Source organism: Theobroma cacao, chromosome 4 (assembly GCF_053813885.1).
Source record: "Theobroma cacao isolate CCN51 chromosome 4, ASM5381388v1, whole genome shotgun sequence".
Classification (NCBI taxonomy): domain Eukaryota; kingdom Viridiplantae; phylum Streptophyta; class Magnoliopsida; order Malvales; family Malvaceae; genus Theobroma; species Theobroma cacao.
Window position 1 is genome coordinate 29,249,604 of NC_142642.1, and position 22,893 is coordinate 29,272,496.

General features: G+C 33.4%; 2 protein-coding genes across 2 annotated transcripts; both read left to right on the forward strand.

Annotated features, from left to right (window-relative positions):
* The first annotated feature begins 12,859 nt into the window (after window positions 1–12,859).
* LOC18601954 (cytochrome P450 71D9-like) lies at window positions 12,860–15,302 on the forward strand. Its single transcript, XM_007033062.3, has 2 exons — window positions 12,860–13,870; window positions 14,494–15,302. The coding sequence occupies exons 1-2, from the start codon at window positions 12,965–12,967 to the stop codon at window positions 15,115–15,117; spliced, it is 1,530 nt and encodes a 509-aa protein (XP_007033124.2). The 5' UTR covers window positions 12,860–12,964; the 3' UTR covers window positions 15,118–15,302.
* Window positions 15,303–21,846: 6,544 nt separating this feature from the next.
* Window positions 21,847–22,558, forward strand: LOC108661707 (uncharacterized). The gene is made up of 2 exons (XM_018119350.2): window positions 21,847–22,126; window positions 22,253–22,558. Exons 1-2 carry the CDS (start codon window positions 22,024–22,026, stop codon window positions 22,519–22,521), a joined length of 372 nt encoding a protein of 123 aa, XP_017974839.1. The 5' UTR covers window positions 21,847–22,023; the 3' UTR covers window positions 22,522–22,558.
* Window positions 22,559–22,893: the final 335 nt, after the last annotated feature.

Here is a 22,893-nt window from a genome sequence, read left to right on the forward strand (position 1 = left end):
ATTAAAGATTGATTCAATTAGGCGGTCAATCATCCCTAAATAATAAAAATTGATGGCAACTCTTCATGTCAAATAGTTGGGTTTTCAAGCTCAAAAGTTATGACAGCTTTTATACCATGAAAATTAAGAATAAGGAGATTGCTTATCACATATGGAGTGTCTACATGTGTACAGATGTGAACTACAATGGGTCAGCTCCTAAATCAAAATTTTAATATATATATGCTAATACTTTCCTCACACATATCATATTAATCATATATTCGAATCTAAATCTGTTTTATAGATCAGAATCTATCTTTTTTAATATACCTAAATTAAGTATAAGATCTCATTAGAAAAGATAAATTTAATTAGATGATTAATCGCACCTAAATAAAAAAAAATTAATGACAACTTCTCTAATTAAATGATTGAGTTTTCAACTGTTCAGATGCCATAAAAATTAAGAATATAAAGATTACCTATCACATATGGAATGTGTACATGTGTACACATATAAAGTACGTTTGGTCAATTCTTTAATTAAAATTTTACTCGTGTATATATATATATATATTAGATTATATAATATGAAAATATAATTTTTATTAACTTTTTATTTATGCATAATTTGAAGTCAAGCTGGGCTCTACGTTACTTCTAAGTTCCATCTTCTTCGAGCTTGACTGAATTTGGATAAAAAAAACATCGTTAATGCTGTATTAATTCTCACTTGAGCCATGAAAATGTCATTAAAGCTCAGTACTATGTATTTTTTTTTTCAATTTGAGAAGAAATGCATTTGAGAGAGAAAATTTAAATTCAATTTGGGTTTTTTTCAAAAGTTGTTTAAATTAAAATTGTTATTAGTAGATACATAAATATACATAAATATATATAGTTATCATGTATATTATAAATATTTATTTATTTATTGTAATTGAATGGATGCTTGACAGTTAAATCAACCTTCTTGTGGAGTTCTTGAATTCCAATGCCATATACAGACTATCAGTTAGGAAAAAACAAATATTCAGAATTCAAATTACAATGAAAATATGGATACCCATCGATATTACAATAGAGTTTATAAATACTACGTTTAAAACCCAAATTCCTCTATAATTTCATATACGTTTTAATATTGCTTCAAAATTCTAGTGCCTAAATTCCCCTGTTGTTTGGCAAATACTAAATCCACCCTGGCTAGCGGCAGCTGTTCAGCTTTATCAATGAATCCAAGGAAGTAGCTCCATATTTTACCATGAAGCCACTTGTTATTACTTAATTATGGCAGATTTGCCCAACTGATTTGTATATAATATAGTAAGAAATATTGCTAAATAATTCGACTCATCAGAAGAAGAGAGACAGAGAGCAAATTTTGAAAACCCCCAGCAGGATAAAAAAAAAAATCAAAAACCGTAGAAAAACCTAACAGCCAGTAAACATAAAAGAAAAACGAAAAGCTACTGAAAGTAAGAAGCAACCGGGGGGGAAGGGATTTCTTTTTTTTTTTTTCATCTCACGGTGAGTTGTTAGATTTGGAGGTTTTTGGAAGGGGATTGAATCGGAAGGGGCAGTGAAGTTCAAGGGTTTAGTGCCGTCGGCGGTGAGGGTGAAAGAGGAAAGGTTAGGGGTTGAAATTGTGAGAGAGAGAGAGAGAGAGCAAGTGAGATAGCAAAAATGGGAGCTCTTTAGAGGAAAGGAAGAGTAAGCGGCGGTGAGGATGAAAGAGGAAAGGTTGTTTAGTGCCGCTAGTTGTGTGAGAGAGCTGGTGAAAGAGCCAAAAATGGGAGCCTTTTATAGAGAAGGGAGAGCAAGCAGCAGAAGAGAGAGAAAAAAAAGAAAGAAAATAGATCTGATAATTTTAGACATGATATATTAATATGATACTAGAAAATACGAATTAAATAGATTTTGGATTTAATATTAACATGTTTCGTATCTAATCATGTCTAACATGTTAAGACACAAAAATGTCAGACACAATAAACACGTTTAAAATACGTTTAAACACATTTACTTAATCGTGTTATCATATTTAAACGTATATACATGACACATTTATTAACTTATTAAAAATTAATAATTAAAGATTATTTTAACTTTATACAAATAATTTTAAATAATTAATTTAATAAAATTTTTTAATTTTATAAACGTAATAATATAATTATTATGACTAAAAATTATGAATAATTTTTTATATTATTACTATTTGAAAGTTAGATGTTAATGATGTATTTTATCATATTATATGATAATGAATTATATATATATTATTTATATTAAATTTTATTATATTTGATAGTATTACTATTATTTTTATTTTATTATAATTATTTTTATAATTATAAATTTTAAATTTAAATAATAAAATTATATTTGATTGTAAATATTTTTATTTAATCGTGTTAAACGTATTATTAATTGTGTCGTGTCATATATTGACACATTTAATAAACGTGTTAATCGTATCGTGTCTTGTTACATGTTTATTAAACGTATACGTGTACGTATTTTAAATTTAAGATATGAATATTAAACATGTTGTATTCTTATTTAATCTTAAAATATTTCATATCTAATCGTGTTTAACATATTTATAATATAAAAATACGAATTATCAAGTCTAGAAGAAAAAGCGAGAGGGACAATAAAAAATAGCTTATATAGTTGGGATTGGGGGTCCCTAAATGACGTCGCTCATAGCTGCAAGAGGGAAGTCCTTTCCTTTCCCACCCAAGAGGGTGCATTTTGGAGTTAAGCATCTGGAACCAGACCAGGCCGGCGACGATCCTTGAAGCCCAACTGAGCCTAAATCCATTTGGAGTTTTGGGTTTGTTTCAGCTCAATAGGTAATGAGTCTGTTCATTGAATAGTTGATTTGGGTTTGATCTTCTTGAATTGGTCTTTTATTATTTTCTTTGTTTATTAGCTATATAATAGTTTTATCATTTTTCTTAAATATATGCACATAAAAAATATATAAAGCTATAAATGGAAACATTGATAAATGTTTAGTTATAAATGAGTGGATTTAGTGAGTTAGAATATATGCATATATAAAGAAATGAAAGGCTAACTAATGATAGTGATAGATTTAGGTTAAAATATTATATATACATATATATATATATATAAAATCAGCTACATATTTGGTAAAAATAGATCCAAGTAAGAAAAAAAGATATGTATAGATATAAAAAATATAAATTTAGATGACTATTTAGTTTATAAAAAAAATGAGGTTTCGCTAAGTAGAGTATATATATAAATAAAAAGTAAATCTATAAACAAAATATCTTTATGGGGATATATTTAGCAAAGGTAAGAATATAGAAAAAAAATAAATGTTCAGCAAAAATAAAAGAGATTTAAGTTGAAGAATAGAAAATACCTAGTTTTTTAAATATATATATATAATAAATAAATGATAGAAATGGACCTTTATAAATGAAAAGAAATAGAAATTGAAAATAAAATATATTTATCATAAATGGAAATAGGTTGTAAAGGCAAGAGAAAATGAAATATTTATATTAGAAAATTTATCTAGGTATTTATAAATATATAGAATATACGATATAATATTAAATTACAAATATAAAAAATAGAATGGTTAATTTGAGTTAATCTGATGATGGAATTTCACTCGGAAAGGGCAAAGAGTTGCCTCTTTCGGGGTGAATTTTTTAGTTGCGGGATTCGAGGAAGATTTTCACCGAAGAGTCGGGATAAATTCAAACTCTATATTCCAATACTCATTAACTCAAATAATCATTTTAAATGTTTAAAGAAATAAATTTATATAATGTTGTATCTAAATTTAAATTGACACAATTAGTTCATTAACTTAAACAACTATCGCTAAATAAAATTAATTAAATTAAAATTTAAAATTAAAAAAATTAATTAATTATTTATTAAATACGAAATGTATAGTTAATTAAAATATATTAGCCCATAATATTAAATAAAGGTTATTGATTTAAATAGCATGTTTCCAAAAGAGATATATACAATAAAATAAATAGATAAATAAGGTAGTAAATTACCCTAAATTATTAAATACATTGTTCTATAAATTATAAATTAACTAAATTATGTTTAAGCGTGTTCATGTAGACATCATTTATAATGTTATCTTGTCATAGCATATCACGTATATTTTGTTAATGAGACAGGAATTCCGACGATGGGATTTCCTCAAAGAGCTTGTAGAGACAAGTTTTTTCGAAAATATCCCTAGGTGAGGAAAACTTTGAGACTTCACTAAAGTGTTGGGATGGTTTACGAATGATTTTTCAATACAAGGTTGTTGCTCTCATTATTTAAAAATTGATAAATCATGACATCATTTTACAACTGCATTATGTGCACCCGTAAAACCAACTAAAAGATTTAATTTACTAATATAATAAAGAATTAACTAATAAACTAGGATTAAGGAAACATCAATGGTTTAGGTTTCAATAGGATAACATATGATTAAATGGTACCGTTCGTGGAACGAGCGCTACCGAGGTGCTAATCCTTCATTGTGCAAAACCGTATTCCTGAACTCGACTCTAAAGAAAATTATAGATCAGTTTCTCGTTCTTTCGATGGATTTAAAATTAATTTAGGACTTCGTCGATTAGAATCGAGTTAATAGGTGGCCAATCACACCTAGATAAAAAAGAATGGTGGTGACTCCTAACAAATTTATTCTCCCACGTCTAGCAGTCGGGTTCCCAGACCCATACGTTACGACAGTCGACGACTCCACTGGGGAAAAATAAGAGAGTCAAGCCATTAATTAATTATAAGTTATCCTAAGTCTTAAATAATTTAGTGTTTTTCTTAATCTCGAGCATTTACCTTTATTATTATTTGTTGCATTTATTATTTCATTATTGTTATTGCCATTTAATAATTATGGGGAGTTTAGGATAGAGGGATGTGAGATTATTGGTCCAAGGTTAATATATTCCTTCAAACACACGACACATCTTACATTTATGTATAAGCCTTCTACCTGGTCTATGTCCTTTATTAGGAGGGAGTTTAGTAGCTACGCTCTCGTGAGGTGATAACCTTCGCATGGGCTAGTGAAGACTTTCACTCAAATCGAACTTAGTCCGTTTGAAGCTTGTAATGGGTGAGGACCAGGGTGCCTTACTAGTCTGTATGGATGATAGTGAGGAAAGATTTGGGAACCTCTAATTCCATTTTCAACCCGAACTTAGTATATAAAATACCGTGAGTAACCTTTTCTTAGGTAAAGCCTTACTCGTGAGAGTATACCCTCTGACTAGCAACACATGAAGGAATTCCTTTTATTCCCTCCATTCTAAATTTTCACCATAAAATAATGAAGGTATCGTGGAGTAGATAGCGTCTAATGACATTATGGATACCCATGATACTAATTATTATCATTCATTTCTTTTAATAAGAATTACTCTTGAAATCTTTATTTACTATACTAACTTGAGCTTGTTGTCATTTTTTTATTTGCATATGCACATTTGTATCATAATCTTGTATATAGGAAAAGTCTTTGTCACTTGATAGCCATTGACAAAATAGATCCAATTGCATTCATGGAGTCATCATGGCCACCTTCAAGCTATGAAGGAATATATGAGGTGACTCAGCACATGGCGAGCGCCCAACAAAGCGAGGGAGATTGCTTGGCAAAAGGTCACATTTCATCATTACCTAATAGGGTCCACCTTGATCTTAAACAGAACAACTTTACCGACTTACTTGATATATGAGAAAGGTGAAAGGCCATGACTTTAGCGAATTTCGATAAAAGATATGGCCACATAGCCCAGCTTCATAAAGTCTAGATTGATGATCAATCGTTGAAGGCCATCGTACAATTCTGGGATCTGTCGTATAGATGTTTTGTGTTTAATAAGGTGGATATGGTGCCGACAATTGAAAAGTATTAAGCTCTCCTATAAATTGATCTTGATAATTCGGACAAAATATATTGGAGAGGACAAAAGACTGGGCATAGGTGTAAGCTAGCCAAGATAATGGGTATTACTCCGGGGAAAGTCGACCAAAACTTAAGGAAAAAGGGGAACAATGAATGTATCCCATGAAATTTTTTATGCAGTTATATCATGAAGCATCAAGACACCAAGCAAGGTCAACTTCTGATGGCGTTAGGAATCAATGGGTTAGTAATCTTTCCCAAAGTCTTGGGGCATATAGAGGTGGGAATTATAGACTTCTTCGAGCAAGTTATCAATAAGGCCAACCATTCACCATCAATCTTAGTAGAAACTCTCATATCACTAAATTATTATCGGAGAAAGGGGAAAAGACGATTTGTGGGATGCACACAACTTCTTTCCATTTGGAAGGTAAGTCACTTTGAATGTAAAGCCAAGTAGTTTAGAAAACCATTTCATCCACAAAGTGCCTCTATCAGAGAAATTTACGATAGTGAATAGCCAGAGAACAAGATTAAAGAGTAGTGGATTTTCAAGCTTAGAAAACTCATAAGTGTGGAGGTAACGTGGAGAGCTCCGTGGATGCCCCGTCACTCAGTTATGTACAAATGTGGAGATGAACTTTGGGTACCGTTAATGGGGCCATGGGGAGCAATCAGTTATGCTATAATTATGGTGAGAAGGCAATTCAGGTCAGAGCAATTTGTGTTGATGACACATTGACTCAACACTTTGGTTTTTGCTTATGAAAAGCCAAGCTTTTTGAAAAAGATTGACAAGATTGCTGGGTACACTGATGAAGTTATTACTGGGTATCTAACGTGGCACGCCCAACGAGTTAAGGATGTGGTATACTCGAAGGAAGATGCACATCATGGCCTAATTGATCTAGAACCTTGAGATGCTTTGCTCAAGAGTGAGTTGGCTCGAAAGAAGTCTGAAGCTAAAATGCCAATTGAAAGCAACTATATGAAGACCTTCAAAAAAAGTGTGAGAAGATGAAGAAGGAAGTACTTGAACAAAAAAAGAAAGTTCAAAAAATAGAGAGTGATTGGGAAAAAAAGTATGAAAGTCTAAATAACAAGTTTTCTACCATGACTAGTGAACTTTGAAGAGAAATACAAGTGAGAAAATCGAGGCAATGAGCTTGAAGCGCACAATGACGGATTGAGAAACCAAGTGCGATTCCAACAAGAATCCATCCAGTTGCTAAGACAAGAGTATGAAGAGCTTAAAGGGGTTATGGAGACTTATCAATGAGAATATGAGCGCCTCAAGCAAGAGAGCACCCAAATTCGAGAATGAGGTGAATCCTACAAACAAGCCTATGTGGAGAAGCATGATTAGATGAATTATTTGATTAGGCAAATGAGGGAAGTGGCTTACAGGGCAAGAAGCATGGCTAGAAAGACAGACATATTGAGAAGCCAAGTATTTCTAATGGGGAAACAATAGCAATAGCTAATTGAGTATTATGATGAAGTGTATAGCCATTATAGTAGAATTGGTGAATATTTCTAGATGTAAAAGATGATTCTTGAATTGTAATCAAAAACAACATTTTATGTAATGGATCACTTTGTTGATGACTGTTATGTGACGAATACTTTTAGCAAATGGTCATTTGTTTATGCATGCATAAACGCTCATTTCATGACAATAAGTATTTTCACTTGTAAATAATAATTAATGTATCAAAGATAATGGGCTCATTTCTTTATTTCATTCATGCACTGATAATGCATTAAATTCAATCTTTATGATTACAAAAAGGTTTCCAAAAATAGCTTGGCCACCTAAACCAAGTGATTAATGTGTCCATTACACTCATCGACGAATGAGAAACATAAAAGAGGAACAGTGAAGTCGATTGGACAGGATGAAAAAAGCTCAGGAAGAGATGAAAGATCAGTTGCCAAAAATGATGGGCTTATGGTGAGTTTAAGCAAAAGGAAAGGAGTGGTTGGAGATTCGACTCTAGCAGAAAACCAAAGCATTGATAATTTGAGAAATGATCAACCTTGCCTGCCATGATACGCTTTATCCCATGCACAAATATCTCAGGGGGTTCACCCACAAATGGCACCACCGGTTGGAGGATTTCCTTATGCTTATTACAACTTTTCACCTTCACTAGGTCCTCAGCAAGTCCATGGGCAATTCCAATAAAATTCAGGAATGAATCTTGCTGAACCGGTACAAATCCTTGACTTAGATGATTCAAAAGAACAAGAGAGGTTGAAAAAGAGTTCATTAGAGATAGTAGAAAATGACAAGTTTGAGAAAAAGTATGACTTGTTGGAGGAGGGCCTTCGTGCCGTGGAAGGAGTGGATAGGTTCGAAACTATGGATGCAACTGAGTTATGCTTGGTACCCGATATGGTAATTCTTACCAAATTTAAGATGCCAAAATTTGAGAAATATGATGGGACAAAATGCCCAAAGGCACACATTACCATGTATTGTCAAAAAATAGCTACACAATCGCATGATGATAAGTTGTTAATTCATTTTTTTCAAGATAGCCTAACTGGATTGGCAGCCAAATGGTATGTACAACTTGATCGGAGTCATGTCAAAACTTGAAAGGATTTGGCTAGAGCCTTAATGTCACGACCCAAATTTCGGGCCATGATCTGCGCATGGGCCCACTGGACATAGTCCACTAAGCCCAAGCAAGCCTATTCATCTAACATGTTCATCATTCCATCAAAAGCTGCTAAGTCTCATTTCATAATTTTGAATCAAAATGATACTAAACATTGCCAACTTATACTGATATGCTAATCAAGTGTACATTGTCTACAACATGTATCTTAATAATTTACATCAAGTTTGTTTATACATTTCAAAAAGAAGACTCGATTTCCAACGAAGAGACCCGAGTGATGTATGGCTACTGAATGCCGAGATACCTACCAAGGAAATGAATCTACAAGGGCACATTGACCTAATTATCGACTGCCTCTTGATTTGAAAACATGAAGTTGAAAATGATGAGTATAAACCTAGTGAGTGAACAAGAAAGAGAACAAGCATACCATAAGGAATTGTTTAACGAAATCATGATGCATTCATTTTTTAAAATAATGCAATTTATTTTAGTTCTTATTAAACCCCTCATGTAAATCCCACATGAGAAAAAAACACTTATTGAAAAGAGTCTATGCTCAACAAAGGATTTGGAGAGTGAAAACTTTAATAGCATTCATGCGAATCAAGTCAAATAAATGACGAATCCTCGCTGCAGTGGAAAGGCATTCTAGCTGCAGCGACACTTGACTTAAATTATCATCTAGCTGAGGGTTTCTTAACTGGCCAAGGGTTTCTCACCAAACCTCCTCATTTTAAACTTAATTCATTTATTCCTTAATGTTGGAAGTCCATGCTCAATTATGGTACCAAAGAAATGGAAAATAGGGTAACAATTGAACCAAATGAGGAGCAAAACAGAAAGTTTTCACTGCAGTGAGAATGAATTTCGCAGCAGCAAAATTTTTTGTCACAAAACAGAAAGTTTCTCGCTGCAACGAGAAGCTACAATAACATTCTTGCTACAGCAAGATTCCGGCCAGCACCACCCCTCCAAACTCGAAAGTTTCTCACTGTAACAAAAAACAAGGCACCAGTAAAAATATTCTCCTTTCCCTCAAGCAAGAACACCTTCCTTTAAATAATTCTAATAATTCTACAAGTTTATCTTCTTTTAAATAGTCATTGTTTTTATTTTAGAAAAATTTATTTAGTTAAAGTACAAGAATATTGAAACATAAAATTAAGACTCCCTCATTATTATGATAGAGTTCTAATCAAATTTCTCATTTAGGAAAATTAACTTAAAATTGTGACTCTTCACATTCCAAGTAAAAAATTTCATAATTGACTTAATTCAAGTAAATACATTTAATTCATTAATTTCATACTAACTATTTTAATAAAATATTATAAAATAAAATGCACTAAAAATAAAAAGAAAAGAGCCCCAAGAAACTCACTTTTAGTAGACTAGGTAAGAATTTACAATTTTTCTTCGTTATTGGACCTCCACAAGTTTAGGCCCTTCTCCACTTCCTTTTTCTTTTTCTGCTGGACCCCTTTTATTTTCTTCTTTTTCAATGGCCTTTTTCCTCTCGGCTATCCCATTCTTTTCCTTTCTACTTGGGCTTCACCTTTGGGCAGCCCACCTTCCTTTCTCTCTTTTTTTTTTTCATCTTTCCTTCTTTTCTCTTCTCTCCAAAAAAAATCAGCCACCCTCACCATCCCAGTTTCCGGCTAGTGGCGGCTGTCTCCAACGTCGCCGGGCGCCGATCACCGATGCCCGAAAATTCCCGTAAAATCAACAAAAATCCCTCTCGATCTCTTTTATTTTTTGATTGGATTATTTTATTTAAAAACTTTTCGTTTTCTCCTAGATCTAAAAAAAGGAGATTAAAAAATAATCTAGATCTACTGCCGACCGCTTCTCCTTTTCACCCAAAAAACCAATTTTCAATTTCTCTCCACCTCCCCTTCCCTTTCACCGATTGAAATATAACTTGAACAAAGTTGATGATGTGGATTATCAAGTGAAAGCTAGGTTTGTTATCTTTTAACAGTTGAGTAACGAAATGGTTTATAAATATTTATAGTCAAAATCATATTTTTAAAATTGAAAGGTGAAAATAAAAATTTTAAAAAATCAAATGACGAAAAAGGTAATGTACTTGTTTTCTTCTTAAAAAAATAAACTTTATTGATTATGGAAAATTAAGAAGCTATTCTTATTATTATAACCATTTTAACTTGAAATGCTACGTAGTCTACGTCACAAACGTTCTTGTCCAACTTGTACGCTGCAAGTTTGGTCATATTTGAAATCTTTGTTGTTTCCATGAAATTGAAGTCGATATAATGCTTGTACATGAAAAGTTATATTGAAAATAAGCATATATTAAACTCCATTTATAACAAATTTAGGAAAAATTTACTAAAATATCTAAATATTTAGATAATTACATAATTCTACTGAGAGTAAGTGCTATAATAAACAAATTAAATGAATACTTAAAAACGAAACATCATGTCCACCATATAGCTATAAATACAAAATGATATCCACACACACGCACATATATATATATATATATTATACTAATTGTACAATTTTTTTTTTCAGTTCAGATACCAATTAAGTAACACTTTCATCGAGATTAAAGTGTTCCAAGAAAAGAGTCGGACGTCAAGTGTAAGAATGGAAAAAGGCATTTACTTATGAAAATTTTCGTGTCTTAAAATGTCAGACATGACAAATACGTTTAAAACACGTTTACTTAATCGTGTTATCTCGTTTAAACATGTATACGTGTTTAAACGTGTATATATGACATGTTTATTAACTTATTAAACATTAATAATTAAAGACTATTTTAACCTTATATAAATAATTTTTAATAATTATTTGATGTGTATTTTAACCTTATATATGATAATAAATTTTATATATGTTGTTTATATTAAATTTTAATATATTTGATGTTATTATTATTATTTTTTGTTATAATTATTTTTATAATTATAGATTTTAAATTTAAATAATAAAATTATATTTAATTATAAATATTTTTATTTAATCGTGTTAAATGTGTTAATCGTGTTAAACATATTATTAATCGTGTCGTGTCGTATATTGACACGTTTAATAAACGTGTAAAACGTGTTAATCGTGTCGTATCGTGTTATACGTGTATTAAATATATATGTATATGTATTTTAAATTTAAGATATAAATATTAAATATATTATATTTATATTTAACACGAATTACCAGAACTAAACTCCCGCCCCCTCCCCCGCCGCCCCTAGCACATTTAATTTCATTAAATGAAAAAACAAAGCAGCCCACATGGTTTCATTGATTGCGAACGCAATTGTTAGACATTGAAATTAAATTCGACATAAAGGGGTAATAGTGCATGTGAGAGTCAAAAGTGTCAAGCCAGTCTGATTTTGTTCAGATGTTCAATTAGACCATGCTCAGGGTTTGGTTGGAGCGTTGGTGCTGCTCGTTCTGGAACGTTTTGAAAAGCTCACGCATGTATATTAAGCTGCGTAATTTTTCTAAAGCTTTTATTTTGACCTGATTTCACGGAGTTTGGGACACTTAAAAGGCCAGCACACGATTTGAATTTGTATCCAGACATGCGATATTTTTTAAGCGATTCCCAGTACAAATCTTTTTGATTTTATCAGTTTTTTGTCTTTATGCCAGCATCAAGTCTCGAATAAAATATTTTTCATGACATAAAGAAGACACGGTAAAGGTTTTGAGAATTAAATACAATTACAAAAATTGACTATCACTCGAAATTATCTTCAACAACCTAATGTGTGCACCAACGATGCAACCCACATAGAACAAAAACTGGGAAGAATTCCTCCTAAAGCCACCCATGATGATCTTACAACAAATTCAAGAAAGTCAAAAAAACAATCTTGGTACAATCCGTCAATCATCCTTTATTCTCAAAACCTTCTAAGTAGTAATTATTTATTTCTTTACTTCAATTCTCTTGTAATAATAAGTCTAAAGTTTTTCCTTGACAATCAACGATAAAATTACATAATTTAAACAAAAAATTCAAGAATGTGGGTGTACATTGAACAAATAATTCTTAGTTCGACGTCTGTTCTCTAAGAGTTTCATTTCAAGGTGGCTTTTTTGTCTTTATCAAGAGCCTTGCCCTTTCTGCTAGAAACCGAGTCAAATCGGAAATGCAATAATGTCATAGCACTGCTGTAATTGTTAGGGTTTCAAACCTATTTCTTTATTTTAATTGGAAAAGATTTTTGTTTGCTTACTAAAAAAATATTCACCTCTTAAGAAAAAGTCTTGATTTGCACATATAATTCCGCCTTCATCAATCGGAATATTCGAAGACCCGTAATGACGGATCTCTAACAAGTAATTACAATTCAGAGAGAGAGAGACTTATATCTTTGTCTTTCTTTCCAAGGCAGTGGCATTTCTTCTGTTTTCCTTGAGCATCATGGAGCTTCAATTTCCCTCCTTCACCACCCTACTCCTCACCTTTCTTTTTGTGTTCATTGTAGTAAAAGTTCTGAAAGGATCGAAAGCCAAAAACCCCGAAGCAAGGCTTCCTCCAGGACCACGAAAACTTCCTCTCATAGGTAACATGCATCAGCTCATTGGCTCTCTGCCCCATCACACCCTCAGAGATTTAGCCAAGAAACATGGGCCTTTGATGCATCTACAACTTGGTGAAGTTCCCACCATTGTAATATCTTCTCCGGCTATTGCAAAAGAGGTTTTGAAAGACCACGCAACCATCTTTGCTCAAAGGCCTTATCTTCTTGCTTCTAAGATAATGTCATATGATTCTACAAACATTGTGTTTTCACCCTATGGAAACTATTGGAGACAGTTGAGGAAAATCAGCACGATGGAGCTTTTGAGTCCAAGTCGCGTTCAGTCATTTCGATTCATCAGGGAAGAAGAAGTTTCTGCTCTCATCAAAACCATATCTTTGATTGAAGGATCCCCAGTTAATCTCAGTGAGAAAATTTTCTCAATGACATATGGGATAACATCAAGGGCAGCCTTTGGCAAGAAAAGCAAAGGCCAAGAAGAATTCATAAGGATTATGACCGAAGCCATAAAGCTCTCAGGTGGTTTCTGCTTAGCTGATCTGTATCCTTCTAATAAGCTGCTTAAACTGATCAGTGGAGTGAGGCTTAAACTTGAGAAGCTGCAACGGGCTTCTGATCGGATACTTGAAGACATAGTTAACGAGCACAAAGAGAAAACAAACAGGACATCAGAAACGGGCAATCAACAAGAAGAGGACGATCTTCTTGATGTTCTTCTTAAACTTCAACAGAGTTCTGATCTTGAAATTCCTCTGACGAATGACAAAATAAAAGCAATTATCTTGGTTAGTATCATTTTCTCTCATGTATTTATACAGATCAACTTTTATCCTAACTTCTTTAGTAGCCATAAGCTATCTAAGAACAACCCTTTTTTGTTTTTTGAAAAGCTATCTAAGAACAAACTTGATCACTTGAAATGTTTATTTATTTTTGTTGAATTATCTTTTATAGTCTATAAATTAATGGTGATGCACCACTCAGAACAATTGCCTATATGGATTGAAGTCAAATCATCTTTTCAATTATACGCACAATGAGCTTAACATGTTTTTGGAATGGCTCTGAGCTGATGGGTGCGGCTGTATATGGGCTTGAATAGGGTTATGGCGTTTGTTTTTGTGAAGGAAGAATATAGGTTAATAGTGCAGGGTCCAAGGTGATCAGGGTGATCTGTACAGGCTTGTGAGGTGACATGTAAACTTTTGAAGGGTTACGAAGTTCAAGTAACCCATCTTTAATGAAATACTTTTGGCTTATCAAAAATTGTATGCACAATGAAGTGAAGTTGACAATCTGTCTACGTGAACTCAAATTAAGTTTCTATCAGAAAATTGCAATATGTTTATACAAAATTCGTGATAAAATAAACATCAAAAAAAGCTAATGATAATGTATCATCTTGCAGGACATTCTGGGGGCTGGGAGTGAGACGTCATCAACAACAATGGAGTGGGCAATGTCAGAAATGTTAAGAAATCCAAGGGTGATGAAACAAGCACAAGCCGAGGTGAGACAGGTTTTTGATAGAAAAGGTAACGTGGATGAAGCTGGTATTCATGAATTGAAATTCTTGAGATCAATAGTTAAAGAAACTTTGAGGTTACATCCTGCTGCACCTCTTCTAGTACCAAGAGAGTGTGATGAAAATTGTGTAATTAGTGGATATGATATACTTGCAAAGAGTAAAGTCATAGTTAATGCATGGGCCATAGGAAGAGATTCTAGGTATTGGAAAGATGCTGAAAAATTTAACCCAGAGAGGTTCTTGGACAGTCCTATTGATTTTAGGGGAACACATTTCGAATATATTCCATTTGGTGCTGGAAGGAGGATATGTCCAGGCATATCATTTGCACTCCCCAACATTGAGCTTCCCCTTGCACAATTGCTATACCATTTTGATTGGAAGCTCCCAAACGGAAGCAATTGTGAAGACTTGGACATGACTGAATGTTTTGGCATAACTGTAAGAAGAAAGAATGATCTCTTCTTAATTCCCATTCCTTACCATCCTTTGCCTAGCGAGTAAACTGTGCTAAACAAATTCTAGCTACCTTTTATCTTTTACTCTTAGTTATAGAAATAAGCAAGTTCGATGCCATGTATTGTATACGCAAGAATAAGAAGTGAAGCTGTAAGTCCAAGCGAGACTTTTTACTAAGCTATATGTTGAAACAATTTTCAACTTAAATCATACTATTAAGTTTGCTCAAATATTTAGTATTACAACTACGTTATGAAGGGAATGTATCAAAGCAACAGCATCAAACAGCACCAACAACAGCCAAAAGCCAGCAGGGGAGCCACAGGATCAATCCCAGAAGATAAGAGATCGATCCATATTGGAAAAAAATAATTGAGGAACATAAAATTAAATATGAAACTAAAGCTTATTGATCAAGATTAAAAATAAGAGAATACATGATTAGTTGGTACCATTTTTTGAATGAAAATTGTAGAGTGCTATTACCTTCCTCACATGTAATCGTATTTCCGAATCTAAATTTGTTTTATAAATAAAAGACCTATCCTTTTAAATGAACCTAAATCAAGAATAAGATCTCATTAGAAAAGATTGATTCAATTAGACAGCTAATCACCCCTAAACAGCAAAGATTAATGGAATCTCCTCACATCAAATGGTTGGGTTTTCAAGCTCAAAAGTTATGCAAGCTCTTTTAACATGAAAATTAGGAATATGGAGATTTATTATCACATATGGAATGTCTACATGTGTACACATGTGAAATACATTGGGTCAGCTCCTAAATTAAAACTTTACTCTATACTAGAAAACCTCTATAAATTAATATCATTGAAATTATGAAATTTATTAATCAACTGAGATATTATTTAATCCATAAATTAATAATTTATTAATTAATTAAAAATTAATTCATCAAGATATTTTTATTTTTTTCGTCAAAACATTTAACTTAATACATGTATTTTATATTACAATTATACAAATATTACCTAATTATCGAATTACGAATTATCATTATATTATGTATTTATTTAACCAAAACAAGTTTATAAATGTAATTAGTTTTATTAAAAGTTAAGAGATCATTCTCTGCTAACACAAAAGAATCCTTTTCATTAATTAGAAATAAATTTTTTTTGAGAGACTAATATTCATTCTATTCAAAGCTACTCTCTAACCTTATTTTCTCGTATCCATTTGCACCAATCTCTTATCATGTAGCATCTCTTCTCTACTATCTTTTTTCTTCTTTGAAAGATAGATTTCTCTGTTAATGGGTAGAAATGATACAGAAGAAGAAGGGTGTTATATACTCACCCAAGACCTTCCCTATCCCTTGCATGCAAGGCCTACCCAGACCCACATATAGAGACTCAATGCTTGTCAAAGCCAGTAGCTAAGACCACCAAGAAAACATCATAAGGCAACTCATAGAAAGATAACGACATATAATAACTTAAGGTATCACAGTTCTAGTATATCACTATTTTACCACATCACAACGCACAGCTGTCCTCATATCAGAATCGCAACCCAACACCTGCCTTTCTCAACACCTACATTTTTTGTGTCTTCTTTTGAAACAAGAGTTTCGCAAATATGGTTCGATTAGGCCTAGTTGGAACCCGGCCTGACTCAAATTGTAGACACTAGCTAATTAATTAGTGTTGGGAAATTGCGAAATTATCTCTAAAGAATTGCCCAAGATCTAACCCAATCAATAGAATAAAGAAAGAAAGAAATCAAGCACACCCACAAGAACACAAGAATTTACGTGGTTCAGTCTTTTGATGACCTACGTCTACGGGCACAACAACAGAGAAAAATTCACTAAGAGAAAAAACAGGAGATTACAAGAACAGTCTCAAACTCATAACCCTTATCCCACGTACACCTAAATCACTCTCTCTAAATCTAGGTGATGATTATTCTTTAACCCATGGGGTCCTTTTATAGTACCAAATACAATGACCTTATCATAATATAATTAGGAATCTTATCCTAATAGAATTAGGAATTGTTATTCTAATATAACTAGATTTAAAGACTATTTTATAAGGTATACTAATTTAATTAGAATTAAACAATCCTAATTAAATCACAATTCAAGACTATCCTAACAAATCTCCACCTTAGGCTTGAATTCACCAAGCTCCACCTTACGAATCAATCTCTGTCGACACCGCCACTGCCCCAAAGGGCCTCAAGCACTACGAACATCGATTAAGTTCAAGCAATGCTTGAACTTTATCCCAGAAACTGACTTAGTTAGCATATTTGTCGGATTTTCATTTGTAGCTATTTTCTTTACTACAATCTCACATCTAAATTCTTGTCCAAAACAAAGATCACTAACCAAGTCTCGAAGCCATAAGGCCTCCTTCACAGTCTCGATCATAGTCATATATTTAACTTCAGTTGTAAACAAAATAGCTACTACTTTCCAACTGATCGCAGACCCTGAGAGAGTGAACACATACCTCATTCGAGATCTTTTACTATCTAGATCACCAGCAAAATCTGATTTGGAGAAGCCAACCACATTACGACTAATGTTTGCACCTCCTTCACACACTAAGCCAACTTCAATAGTAACTTTAGGTGTTTTCACAAGCTCCCATGTTTGATCCCAGTGTAGAGACTCAATCTTCTTAGAAGACTCGGTATATGTAATTTCCTCATGATAAAAGTAAGGCTCATCAATCTCTACTTCCACAAATAAAACATAAGAATCATAATCACCATCAATACAAGTAATGCTTCGTTGAGATACCAATTCTTGTACCTCTTGCAATTCTTTCTGGATTTCACTATCATCCCGCACTGTCACAAGAGCATTGATTTCAAGCTCCACCTGCTTGCCAACTTCTTAGTCTAATGTGTTTGCAATTCTAGACTTTATCCCACAAAATAATGCAGACTTGTCAAAGGTAACATCCCGACTCACCATAAACTTGGGGAACTTACAATCAGTACACCACAACCGATAACCCTTCACCCCATATGCATAGCCTAGGAATATACACTTCGTCGCCCTCAACTCAAGTTTACCATCACTCACATGAGCATGAACAGGACAACCAAACACTCTCAATATAGAGTAATATGTGGGCTTACCAGACCAACCTTCCTTGGGAGTCTTAAATTCAATTGCAGTTGATGGAGACCGATTTACCAAGTAACAAGCCTTGTTGATAGCTTTTGTCCATAATACTTTGGTTAGGCCAACATTAGAGAACACGTATTTTGCTCTCTCCAGAAGTGTTTTCTTCATCCATTCTACAATACCGTTTTGATGTGGTGTTTTGACGACAGTGCAATGTTTAATGATTTTTTCATTATTGTAGAATAGACTAAACTCACCTTTGCAAAATTTCAAACCTTTGTTAGTTCGAAAGCTCTCGATCCTTTTCTTAGTCTGCTTCTCGATCAATACCTTTCAATGCAAAAAGGTGGTTAACACTTCACTCATAGCCTTTAGAAGATACGTCCACACCTTTCTTGAAAAATCATCAATAAAGATCCACATGTATAATGATCCACCTTTTGATGCCACCGGAAAAGGATCCCACAAATCTAAATAGATGTAGTTTACTGTACTCCTGGTTTGATGAGTTTTAGTGCTAAATTTTACTCTATGTTGCTCACAAAAATCTAGCTTTTCACTCTTTTGACCACATAGCAAACTACGCTTACTTAGTTTTCTAATCCCTCTCTCGCTCATATGACCAAATCTCATATTCCATAAACGTGTTACATCATCTTCAGGATCATTAGATGAGACCACAGAAACAGTTTCAATGACCATGTTTCCCACTAGACAATAAAGGTCACCGGATAACTTGCCCTTCATGATAGTTAAGGCTCATTTAGATACATTCAAGACACCATCTTGGCCACTATATTTGTAGCCCTTCTTATCTAACAAGCTCAATGATATTAAATTCTTTTTCATGTCAGGGACATGTTTTACCTCAAGTGTTCTTACCATACCATCAAACATCCTGATTCGAATTGTGCCAATTCCAACAACTGAGAGAGAGAAATCATCTCCTAATTGTACAGTGCCCATATTAACAGATTGATAAGTAGTAAACCAATCACGCCTAGGACATATATGAAAGCAACAAGCCGAATCCAAGATCCATGTATCCATCAGGTTACAATTAGTAATTGCAAGAACATTATCAGTTTTCTCAAAAGTATCAAAGTCATCTCCAACCACGTTTGCAGTATTCTCAGACTTATTGAACTTTTCATCATCCTTGAATTTGGTACAGTCTTGACGAAAATGCCCTTTCTGACCACAATTCCAGCAAGTTTTCCCTTTTACTCTAGATTTACCTTTTCTGTCTAAGCCTTTCTCTTTACCTCTACCTCTATTTACAACCAAACCTTCTGCTTGATTTTCATTCCGAATACCATCAACTTTCTTCTTTAATTCCTTAGAATTTAAAGATGCCCTTACATCTTCAAAAGTGAGAGTGTCTTGACCGTATAGCATAGTATCCACGAAATTTTCATACGATGGAGGCAAAGAACATAAAAGAATTAGAGCTAAATCTTCATCCTCAATTTTAACATCGATATTCTTTAAATCAAGAATAACTCTATTAAATTCATCAATGTGGGTATTAACGGACGTACCTTCACTCATTTTGAGAGTATACAATCGTTGCTTCATATAAAGCCGATTCGTCAGGGACTTGGTCATATAAATACTTTCGAGTTTAAACCACACTGCAGCAGCAGATTCTTCATCCGTGACTTCTCTTAGCACCTCATCAGACAAAGCAAGGAGAATAGCACTATGTGCTTTTTCCATAAGGTCATCTTTCTCACTATCAGATAAATTCAAGGGAAGATGCTCTTTTCCCTTTAGTGCCTTCAACAGTCCTTGTTGCACTAGCAATGCGCGTATCTTAACACGCCACAGGCTGAAATCGTTTCTTCCATTAAACTTTTCAATCTCATACTTGGTCGACGAAGTTGCCATAGCGAGATTCAGATTGACTCAAGACCTTGAAGCTCTGATACCAGTTTGTTGGGAAATTGCGGAATTATCTCTAAAGAATTGCCCAAGATCTAACCCAATCAATAGAATAAAGAAAAAAAGAAATCAAGCACACCCACAAGAACACAAGAATTTACGTGGTTCAGTCTTTTAATGACCTACGTCCACGGGCACAACAACAGAGAAAAATTCACTAAGAGAAAAAACAGGAGATTACAAGAACAGTCTCAAACTCATAACCCTTATCCCACGTACACCTAAATCACTCTCTCTAAATCTAGGTGATGATTATTCTTTAACCCATGGAATTTTTTTATAGTACCAAATACAATAACCTTATCCTAATATAATTAGGAATCTTATCCTAATAGAATTAGGAATTGTTATTATAATATAACTAGATTTAAAGACTATTTTATAAGGTATACTAATTTAATTAGAATTAAACAATCCTAATTAAATCACAATTCAAGACTATCCTAACAAATAGACTTTAATTAAAATTAAAATAATTATCAAATGAACATGCGTCAGTTATATATAATAATAATATTTTTTGGTATTTTTTTGAACTGCACCATTGGATTATTGTGGGTTGATTCCTTTTTCATGTGAGTGCAGGGGCATGGCTGACTTTTGGAAGTTATGGCTGGATGAGTTGGGATGATGAAGCAGGCAGGTGCAGAGTCTGCAACAAGTGTCCACATGCTGTTTATTTCCAACGGGATAGACAAGGTAGAGTATTATTGGTATGAGCCTACTGATATGCTCTGATAATTACCGAGTTCTGCTGCCGATGGACTGATGATTGTTAGGATGAGTTGTGAGTAGTTAATGGCTGCAAATAACTACACTTTAGGGAAGTTTGTTGCTGAGTAATGCTGGGTCTCTCTAACCGATTTCTGAAGCAATGGCTCCCAATTTTTGGAGAGGTAATGCATATGTCACCAGCACTTGAGTTTGATTTATGGCCACTGTGAAGAAGTGAAATATGGCCTGCAAGAGCTGATTCTCAAGAGCAGCTGGGACGGTGGAAACTTACACTCTGCTGCAATGTTTTTGATTGTTACAGGTGTGGATTTTGTAGAGTTTTTAGGCAATATTGGTTGCAGTGGGATGATTTTGGGGTGCCTAAATACCTATTTTGATCTTAGATGCAACCCATGTTTGGGCATTCTTGTACTAAAACCACTCTCTAGCCAAGGTAGGGACGGTTATGTCCCCAAGTGCAGATTCTGCGTATTTTTTAAATAGGAGTAGCTTTTGTAATTTTCCAGAAATGCAATATAAAATATCACTTTTCAAAAATAAAAATAATAATAATCTACATACTATAGACATAATTAGCTTACAAAAGCTGTACATGAGAGTTTTGGTAGGCAAATTCCTCGTACATGCCTGACCTTTGGAAGGCATAATTGGCTTAAACCGCATGTGTAATCTACATGTGCGGTTGAGGGCTCTGACCAATTCTTTGTTAGATGGTAATTAAAACCATTTGAGGAAATACTTTTCCAATCTTCATAGAGGAAACCGAAACCTTATTGCTGACAACTTGACTTCAATTGATCCATATGAGTAATTCCAAAATGCCCGTCAATTTTTTTAATCTAAGATTTGACCCTCAATCAACTTGAATTAAAATAGTGGTCAAATTTTCATCAAAGCTGCACCTGACCCTCGGATATTTTAATCTTGTATTTATTCAGATACTTTCCATTCCAACCACATTCATTCCTTGTATTTTCCAATATATAAAGGAGCTCAATTTTGTCAGAAGTAATTATATTTGTTGCAGCACCGGCAATCAGAGCAAGCAAGGAGAAATATTTTCTTGCCAAGCTTAACTTCAAAGGCAAAGGATTAAAGAAACCCACCTCCAGAAATCACTGCAGCTGACTTTTTTAGCGTTAACCTGTTGAAAATATTGCAACATGGCTTCTTCTTTGCCTTCTTCTTATGCCATAGTTACACCATCTTTCAAGCATTGTAATCGTCAAGCCTTGCAGGTCAGAGCCCAAAGCTGTAGAGATGGAGGTAATTAACTCCTTGGAACTCAGCTGTCCCATAGTCATTGTTCCTCTTTCTTTTCTTTCTTAATTTTCATCTTAAATTAATGGCATTTATAACACCATTTCTATGTTTGGTTTTTTCTGCTGGCAGGTAGATCAAGTAACCGCGTTGACGCGAATTTGAGTGTTCTAAGGGAGAGGATAGAGCAGATGAAGATCAAGGAGAAGCTGGAGAGATGTTGCAGATGCGAGTATGGTTGGAATTATGCAGCTGGCTATAATTACAAGGCGAAAAGAGATGGGGAGATATCAGAATTCTTTGAGCTTGTGCGTTTGGTTGGAATAAATCTCGGCTTCACCTGCCTTACCGGCACTGTTTTCCTTTGCCTTGTTTCTTTATTTGTTCATTTGAATCAATGATTTCATCAATTCCTGCTACATATATATATATATATATATATATATATATATATATATATATATATATATATATATATATTATTGTTATGTAAATGATAAGAACACACTCTATTTCACTGGGACTTTTTTACTCCCAGAAATTAGGATTCAAATTCTTTTATTGATATGTTCAAGCTAATCTCCGTTTGATTATATTTCGTGTTTAATAATAAGCATTTCATTGATCCCTGTGAAAGTTTATCTTCTTGTACGGACCTTGTTTGGTCATCTATATATTCTGTTATTAGTTTAAATTTATTTATTTTTAATAAAAGAAATTCAATTTCAAATCAGTATGAATGAATAACATATATCGGCATTCCTTCGTTATTT

Bases quoted from the DNA above. Each gene is read 5' to 3' on its own strand.
- LOC18601954 (XM_007033062.3), top strand. From the start codon at position 12,965: ATGGAGCTTCAATTTCCCTCCTTCACCACCCTACTCCTCACCTTTCTT. The intron at 13,871-14,493 runs GTTAGTATCATT...ATCATCTTGCAG, and splicing joins AAATAAAAGCAATTATCTTG to GACATTCTGGGGGCTGGGAG.
- LOC108661707 (XM_018119350.2), top strand. From the start codon at position 22,024: ATGGCTTCTTCTTTGCCTTCTTCTTATGCCATAGTTACACCATCTTTC. The intron at 22,127-22,252 runs GTAATTAACTCC...TTCTGCTGGCAG, and splicing joins CCAAAGCTGTAGAGATGGAG to GTAGATCAAGTAACCGCGTT.